Source organism: Myiozetetes cayanensis, unplaced genomic scaffold, assembly GCF_022539395.1.
Source record: "Myiozetetes cayanensis isolate MyiCay16 unplaced genomic scaffold, myiCay2020 scf2-11, whole genome shotgun sequence".
Taxonomy (NCBI): domain Eukaryota; kingdom Metazoa; phylum Chordata; class Aves; order Passeriformes; family Tyrannidae; genus Myiozetetes; species Myiozetetes cayanensis.
The window spans coordinates 21,555,533-21,564,210 of NW_026087411.1; the positions used below are offsets into that span (position 1 = coordinate 21,555,533).

General features: G+C 47.0%; 1 protein-coding gene across 1 annotated transcript; it reads right to left on the reverse strand.

The window, feature by feature from the left end:
- Positions 1-2: 2 nt before the first annotated feature.
- Positions 3-5,569, reverse strand: LOC126639586 (protein PET117 homolog, mitochondrial). The gene is made up of 2 exons (XM_050314552.1): positions 5,448-5,569; positions 3-154 (listed from the first exon to the last, which is right to left on the reverse strand). The coding sequence occupies exons 1-2, from the start codon at positions 5,541-5,543 to the stop codon at positions 5-7; spliced, it is 246 nt and encodes an 81-aa protein (XP_050170509.1). The 5' UTR covers positions 5,544-5,569; the 3' UTR covers positions 3-4.
- Positions 5,570-8,678: the final 3,109 nt, after the last annotated feature.

An 8,678-nucleotide genomic window follows, 5' to 3' on the forward strand; every position in this document is an offset into this window, starting at 1 on the left:
GTGCCTAGGACTGCTGGGAACCTTTTTCCATTAGCGCCTTGTCTCTTTCTTCCATAAGCTGCTTTGTCAAAGCAATCTGCTCTTCTAACAGGCGAATATTCTCCCTTTTCTGATTTTGACGTTCAAGATCTCTGAGAACTCCACTTCGCAGCCTCTGAAAACACAAGGTTCAGGATTTATCACAGCTGTGTGATAATGAATGTGATTAACCCCCACCCAGGCTCCAATCCCTCCTTCAGGGCTGTTCACCAAGCTGCCTTTGCCACAGTCACTTAATGTAGTTTGAATCTTCAGGAGCCAATATCCAACATCAATAAGCCAACAGCACTACACCTAAAAGTGCTTTATTTGCACTCACTTCAGATGAGTGGTTTAACTAAATGGTAAAGTTATGGAGCAAATAAATGCTATGCACCTGTAATTCCCATTCCATGCAGGATGAATGTGATCTATAGCACCTTGTTTTCTCTGCCCTAAATCTTTACCAAATCGGAATAATCTCCTCAAAACTTCTCCGCTTTGAGAGAATTTTGTGACAAATTGGAAATTATTTTGAGAAAAACTGCTATGTGTCTTCACCTGCCTCTTTCCACTCATGTCTTAATCTTAAAAAATACCCACAGCCTTCTTATGCCAAGCTCTTGAAAAAGCAAGGCACTTCATCAAAAAATATCCCCTTTACCTAACATTTACATTATAAATCATATAAATACATAACATATATATAAATAAATATAAATACATAATATGTGCAACACACACCAGCAGCTTTCAAAGTTTTACACCAAAGGGTGTAAAAAGCGCTAAGAAAATCCCAGTTGCTCTTTGTTTCCTCCATATGCTTCTCTCTCTCTGCTACCTGGACATTTTTATTCACATTGATACTTTGATAATTAGGTGAAATGTTTGACCTTTGTATCTCACCAGGAAAACGTTAAGTAAGTGAAACCAAAGTGAAACCAGAACTGGTGAGATGGATCGAAGCGTGGTAAAGGAGTGGGGGGACTAGCTAGGAACTGGCTGCACTATTCCAGATATGCACCTCTGGGAACAGGTGAGGCAGCAGAGCAATGTGAGTGGAGGGGTGATGAGATCAAATATGGGACGGGTGACACTGACTCTGGAAGGAAACATGGAGCCCGTGAAGTGTTTAAGCGATTGTGCACAAGACACAGAGCTGAGATACAGTTCCCCAGCAACCTCAGCCAAGCACAGGCACTGCTGCTGCCATCCTTCTAGACTCATGTTCCCAACACTGCTGTCCCACCCCAGGGCCAGACAGCAGAAAACAACTCTGCCCAGTCTACTTTGGTGGTTTGGCTTAAACTCCTCGGGCACGGAACGTGCTTTCACATATTCAGACACTTACAGCATTTCAAAGCAATAGCTATAAACTTGTCAGAAAATAAGATACACAAGGATGGAAATATCATAAATCAGTAAAAACATGAAATGATTGTTGAGAGCCAACCCTGGCTCAGATCTAAATCATGCCATGTGATCACAGTCGTGCTTAGCGCAATTAAAGATTCAATCTTTAGTTGAAGCTTAAAGCATTATCTACCTGCCTAATTTACCAATTCATGTGCAGCTTGGACTCAGGAATGAGAAAGTTTCCACAGGTATCAAGGTTAGCCACTGGACACTGGAGATATGAATAAATTATTTTGCCTAATGGCAAAAAAAAAGATTAATAATTTATTCAACTCATTTGAATTATGCCAAAATGCACCTTCAAATAATTTATTTGAAAGCTGACCCTGAAGTTACTTTAGATGTCTGTGATTATTATTTGACATGTTCTCAGAGGGTTTTATTAGTCATCTAGCATGCCAATAACTTCATACTTCAAAGGCAATTATTTCTCCAGTTAAGATCAAAATAGAAAGGCTTTGTTTAAGAAGTAATTTTATCTTATTAAGAAAATGCACAGACACATATGTCAGCCAATAACAAAAACTCTCTCTGGAAATTAAACTAATAAAACCAGTTTCTTCCCATCAGCTTCTATCAGCTACACTCAGGTTATAAATTAGTAATTGCTGAAGACAAAGTTCATCAACTTATTCTCACAGTACTATTAGTTAATAGCAATAAAGAAGTGGGGAGGTACAATGTAATTGAACAATTACATCAAGAATGTAATCTTTTTCCCTTCACAAAACAGCCATTCTGCAATCTTTGAGATGGTGAATGTTATTTACTTTGAAAATGCACAGTTTGCAAATGACACCTGTATAATTTGAGTATCACAAGTGACAAAGAGCTATGAAAAATTTAATCTTCTCACATTCCTCTGTTCTTGGAAGTTAGCCCTGCTTGTCTTCTGCATCATCTTAGAAAAATAGGTGCAAGCTCAAATGACTTTGGGCCTGGCACATCAATTTATAAAAGTCAAAAGTTTATTAATCTGCATAAAGATAAATCTGAAATAATCCCCCACCAGGACTGTAAAATATCCACATTATTTATTTTCTTTATATTATCTAAATAACTGGATCTCTAAAACATGAAGTCATTATTGTCTGACTTGACCACAAAGAATTATAAAAAGAAAATCTGAGATTTCATTTATTAAAAAAAAAGCTTTGAGTCCTGGAGCTCCTGAATAGCGATTCAAAATTAAGTTAAACTGATGGCTAGGGAAAAAAAAAAAAGAATTGAGTATTTTGGATTCACTTCTGCAGCAGTGGCATACTAAGGAATGTTAATATACTGCAAACATATACAGCTTAGCACCATATTCAGCTTTTTGGGACATCAGTTCCAATTTTAGAGAAATGGTTTGTGAACTCATCCCCATATCTATAGGCCAGGCACTTCTGAAGTTGTGAACTGTATGGGCTTGCCCATGCCTGGGTGTATGGAAGAATGGCAAAGAACAGACACTGGATCTGTCGCCCAAAACCTCCAAAATGTTTTGTCACTGACCAGCTTGATCTTTTGACCCCTCCATCTCTAGGACACTCAGCAAAACTGCCTATCTGCCTGGGAGCAGTGACACTGATACCCTGCAAAGCAATGGCTGCTTCCATATCTGGAAAAAGAAGTTACACCAGAACCACATGGAGAAAGCTGCACACTTGTCTGGGAAGCAGGCAGAAGCTTGCAGCAGCCACCATGATTGTAACAACCACAGCAATTTAATGTTATTTTGCAAACCAAGTAACAGCTACAGCCCAGAGCAGCAGGCACAGGCAAAAGGCACAAAAGTCCCTCCTTTCTTCCTGGTATCAGAAATGTATGAAGCAACCAGAGGGTATTAATAAGTGGCTGACCCACCACTCCTTTACTAGAGGTATATTTCACATGCTAGTACAACACGAACCATAAACTTGCAGTAGTGCCCTTAGTTTATCCGTGTTTAGCCAAGTCACAACATGGTCTCATACCAGGGCACTGCTGTCCTGCTCAGTGCTCAGCATGGAGCCTGACTGGCTTACTCTACTTGGTGTTTATTTTCACATTCCTCATTCAGTCTCTTGCCCCAGGTGTTACTTACTGCATGACACACAGATCCTGGCCTGATGGTGGCATTACTTATTTACCTGTAGACTCTTTTATGTTATCCTTGCAGAATAGGAACATTTTGAAAACCTTCATTTATTTTCACAGTCTCTCTATCAGATGAAGGAGAGATATTAGCCAAGGTCAAAACATCAGTTTAGGTGTCTCACTGAAACACCCAAACGTTATGTTCATCAGAGCATGTGTTGTCCTGCACCACATGCTCAAAGTACAGCTCTGATTAATTTCAGAGCTTTGAGTTAAATTTTCAGTTTCGTTTATGAGTATTTAGCACATATTCCTGTCAGATCCTCAGTGGCTCACAGTAGGTGCACTGAATTAGAAAGCAGTGACCTAAAAAAATGGGACCTTTAGTGATCTATCCAACATATATGTCAGCTCTGGTAAATGTATAGCCATTACTGGTTGCCACCCCAAGAGACCAGCCTTCCTCTCCTGGCTACTGCCTGTGTCATTCAGTGTGATTCCCAACTCCTGCACAATGAAAATTGCCTCTTTCCTTACCCAGATCAGTCTTATCCTCCAAGATCCACTGTTCTCAAGCACTGACAGAGACAACTTCTTGATGAGAAAAAATATAATCCTGTAATTACAGACTGCATTGTAAAGCCCGCACAACAGTCAACTAAGCTCGGCTATGGACTAGGAACTTCAACTCTGATGTTTTGTAACTTCTGACTGTTTCTCATTTAACATAGGCTTTTTTTGTGTGCATTTTCTAGAATTTTTGGTAAATAAGGGGGGAAAAAAATCAAATGTGTGCCCTCATTCCAGTACCCCCTTGGCTCATCAGCAGAGTCCAAACCAGCACACTCATTGCCCAAATGTCTGTCACATGCAACACATTCACTACACAATTGTACAACTTTTAGTCCTGGGCAGGATTTCTCTGTATTGGGACTCATCATCATCGGACCTGACACTTTTTGCTGTGGGCTCTCACACTCAGACTGCCTGTCAGGAATTAGCTGATCTCTGTAACTCCCTGCTGAATTACCACATGGTGATTCTAATAGCTTGCACTCTGCCTGTCCTGTCAGAGGAAGAAGGGAGCTGGGCCAGGCTGCATTGCACAGCACAGCCCTTTATGAGGATGCATTTGAGGAGCTGAGGAAAAGGAGAGTACACACACTGCGAGACAAACAAGCACCAGAGGGACAGAACAGCCAGACAGGGAAGCACCCTGGAAACACTGCAAGGGTGGTGGCCTTGGGCCTAGAGGGTGCAGGATTACATCCTTCCTGCATGCTGGCTGCTGGAGAGGGAGGGAAGTGCCTCCACCGAGCCTGTCATGCCTCCCACTGGGTCTCCTTGCTATTTGCCCCTAAAGGGAAATGCACAGGATGAGATTAGGGAGCTGGTACAGCTAAAAGAGCATGGAAATGGCAGATGCCAAAGCAGGAAAACACGGAGAAGAGGTAGCTCACGGAAAGAGAAACATAGGGGGTGGTGCAGGGGAGGCAGCACCGGTGGGGCACTGCAGTGTAGGTGCAGCTCTGGCCCCCGGGGCGCCAGGCCGGGCACACTGAGTGCCCACAGCCCGCTGTGGGGCACTGAGGGTGGCACGACGCTGGGGGGGGGCACCGGCTCCCCACCAGGCACAAGAGGCCTGGGCTGCCCTCGGGCGCAGCAGGGCACTACAGGGATGGATGGCTGGATGGATGGGTGAACGAATGGAGGGACAGAGGAAGGGAGAGAGGGAGCGATGGAGGGAGAGAGGGAGGGAAGGAGAGATGAAGGCGGGCAGCAGCAGGGACACGTGGAACCGAGTCCGCGGGCCCACGGCAGGCCCGGCACAGTGCGGGGCAGGGCGGGGCGGGGCTCGGCCGTCGGAGGGCAGGTCAGGGCCGGGTGAGGGGGCGGAGCTCCGAGGCGGGGCCGGGCCCTGCTCGCCCCCGCGCCCCGCGGCGCGCACTCACCTCCCGATCCCAGCGCTGCTGGACGTGCACGGCCGCCACGGTGGCCGCGGAGAGCAGCGCGGAGGCGGCCAGCGCCAGCCGGGAGCCCCGCGACATGGCCGGCGAGGCGGAGGGGTGGGACGGGCGGGACGGGCGGGGGAGCGGGACGGGCTGGGGAGGCGCGGCCACCCCCCGCCGAGCGCCGAGCGCCTCGGTCCAGGCCAGAGCAACCGAGCGCCGATAGGGGGCGGGGCTGAGCGCCAGGGGTGGGGTGCGGGAGCGGCTGCTCCCGGCCGCGGGCACCGCTCCGTGCTGTGGACACCGCGCGGGGAGCGGAGCCCGGAGCGCAGCCCGGGCTCTTCGGGGCCGCGCGGTGCGTGTCACCCTGCCGACGCTGGGCGCTTGCACTCTCCTGGCTAAAAACTGACCTAGGGTGCTAAAAACGGGCCTTTGTTTCATCAACCCCCGTGCTGGGGAGGGGCTGCCCAGTTTAGCCCGGCTGTGCCCGGCTGTTCCTGGCTGTGCCCGGCTCTGCCCGTGCCTCCCGGTGCCTTTCGGGAGGGGCTGCTGGCTGGAGCTTCCTGCCGGTGTTCGCTTGCGTTTCCAGTGCGGTCGCAGCTCTGAAACGAAAGGAGGTTTCTTCCAAGTGCAAGAAAGATTTTTGGTTTTACTGTGTGAAGACCTCCAGTCCTGCACTCTCCTTGCCCAGAAAAACTGAATTGCGTAGGACAGGCAACTGGAGAAAGATGCTCTTCAGTTGTTTAGTTTCTTCTCATTGTCCAGTACATGGCCCTAAAGCCTCGTGTTTGGCACTTTTTCATGCTCTGAAGACAGAATTTTCCCTCTCCCTCTGGGGCTTTCCTCCCTGGAATATCTGAGTGCTTCAAAGACAAAGTTATATTTCCTGTGTGAGAGCAACAGAGGGCTGTCATGAGTGATGCTGATCCACCTGTTCAGAGGTGATCCAGGCCTCAGCTGGACAACTTCAGCCTTTTAGGGCACTTTCACCCCATAACACTTTAAATCAAACTTCCCCCTGACTTCTGTGGAGCACAGAGATGCTCAGCCATGCAGCAGAGAACCTGTCAGCAGGCACTGTCTGCTGCCTTGCCACCCAGATAAGCATACCTGAGGTGCACAAGAGTGACTCTTAGGAATGTATCAAACGAAAGGCTGTCTGGTGGGGAGGTAGGATATACCATGAGGTCTCTAAAACCCTGATAGAAGTCAGGGAACAGCCATTCACTGTTTCCCACAGCCAATGGGTAACAAGCTTAAACCAAGAAGAAGAAAGTTGCGCCATGTGGGACTGAGTTGTGGAAGTCATTGCCCTGGTACTCCAGAAATTGAACCTACCTATGAATTCAGAAAGGAACTGTATGAATTCCTGGAACACCTTGATGTCTGGATGCTGGTTTTGTCTCACAAGCTCCTTAAACCACAAATGAATGAGAATGTGGGAGGTTTGTTATGAAAGGTGTGGGCTTATTCCTGACTCCTTCCTATGCTTTTTTTTCTCCAAGCATCTGCTACATCTCACTGCCAGGCAGGATGGTGGGGCACAAGGAATCTCAACCTCAGCAGGTTACTCAGTTTTTCCCATGGTAGGTCAGGTGTTCCTGCTCTTCTTTCTTCCTCCCAATGGCTGGGCCTTGCTGAAGGGTTCACCTTCCCTGCCATGGCCCTGCTCTTCTGTTTTGGGGGGTACTCCCTTTCCATGCTTAGAGTGAACTCATTCAGGGAGGGAACCTTTTCCAAACCCAGCCACGGACCAGATGGTCTGGTTTAAAACCGTGCAGCAGCAACAGTGTGGAAAAGTCCATTTTCCTTTTTCTGAGACACTTTTCCAGCTGGGTTGGGTAAGCCCACTGGAGGCACACTGCAGAGTCACAGAAGTGTGGGTGGTGGAGGAGAGAGGGCAGGAGTGCCCAGTGGTGATGCCAACTATTTTAGGTGGTGGTTGGGAGAAAGACAAGAGAGAAGATTTCAGAATTATCATAATGAGCACAAGTTTGGTGACCTCTGGCCTGTAGAGACGTCTTGCAGGGCTGACGGGGCGTGTGTGACTGGCAAAGCCTAAAGGAGACTCTGAAAAGCTGAAGGCCATTTTTGCCCTGGGCAAACAGCTCAGATCTGTTTAGTGGTCTTGGATAACGTCTTCAGTCCATCCTTAGGGGGCATTTTTTCCTGGATTTCAAAGAAAATTAAGCTTGTGCAGCCTTTGTGCCTCATCCACCCCCTTCCTTGTCTCTATGCTCTTACACAGACATTTGCCACCCTCCTTGATAAGTCTGTACTGCCAGCCCATCTCATTAAGAATTCCATGTTTATTTCCCCATTCCAACCATTTTGATTGATGTGGAGGAGTTCAGGCTGAGCTTTGTGTAATGGGTGGTTATGCTGAGCAGTGTAACATCCCATAAAGGGAAGGGGTGGTAGTGTCAGCTCAACCCTATTAGCCACCAGAGAATCGAGGAAACAGGGTGCTCAGTTGTGGCTTGCCTTAGGGGCAAAAAAAAAAAAAAAAGGAAAAAGCTTAAGGAAAAGCCTGCAAGATAGTGCAGAAGAGGGATATAAAGTTCGAACAGAATCCATTTCCAGGTTCATGTCCTGAACCACAACCCCCTCCTGCTCCATTTCTCCCATGGAATGTGAGGAACCACTCTCACTTATCAAACTGCAAACAAAAATAATAAAAATAATCCTAAAGGTATGTTTTCACAAAGCTTTTAAGTTTTTCCCCAGGGTTCTGGTGAGCTAGCTGTCCTTCCCTCTTTGCAGAGGCAGCTCTCCCTCCCTCTTGGGCAGGCATGCACATGAGTACATGTGTGCTCACACAGGAGACTTTGCATACACCTGGAACACTCCACCAGGACACAGTGGCTCAGCTGTGTAGCAAAGAAGATAAAAAAAATTAAACTCAGATTCAGCCTGAACCAAGTTTCCATTTTCTCTGTGAAGATGTGTGGCTGATGAGTGCAGGTATGAATGCAGGTGCCTGCTCAACAGTCTACAGAGCAGAGCACACAGGACAGCCTACCAAAGAGAGGAGCACGCTGTGCCTGCTGTTATTAGCATTGATTTTCTCCCTATGGCAGCGCTAATGATAGCAGCAAAAATACAGAATTGCTATGTTGTAGGCACTTTTATCTCACTGTGATGCCTTTTTCACTTTGAGAAACAGTTATTCCTTCCCCCCACAACAGTTTACAGACCTGGATATGACAGTGTAGGCATCTATCATCCAGGTGC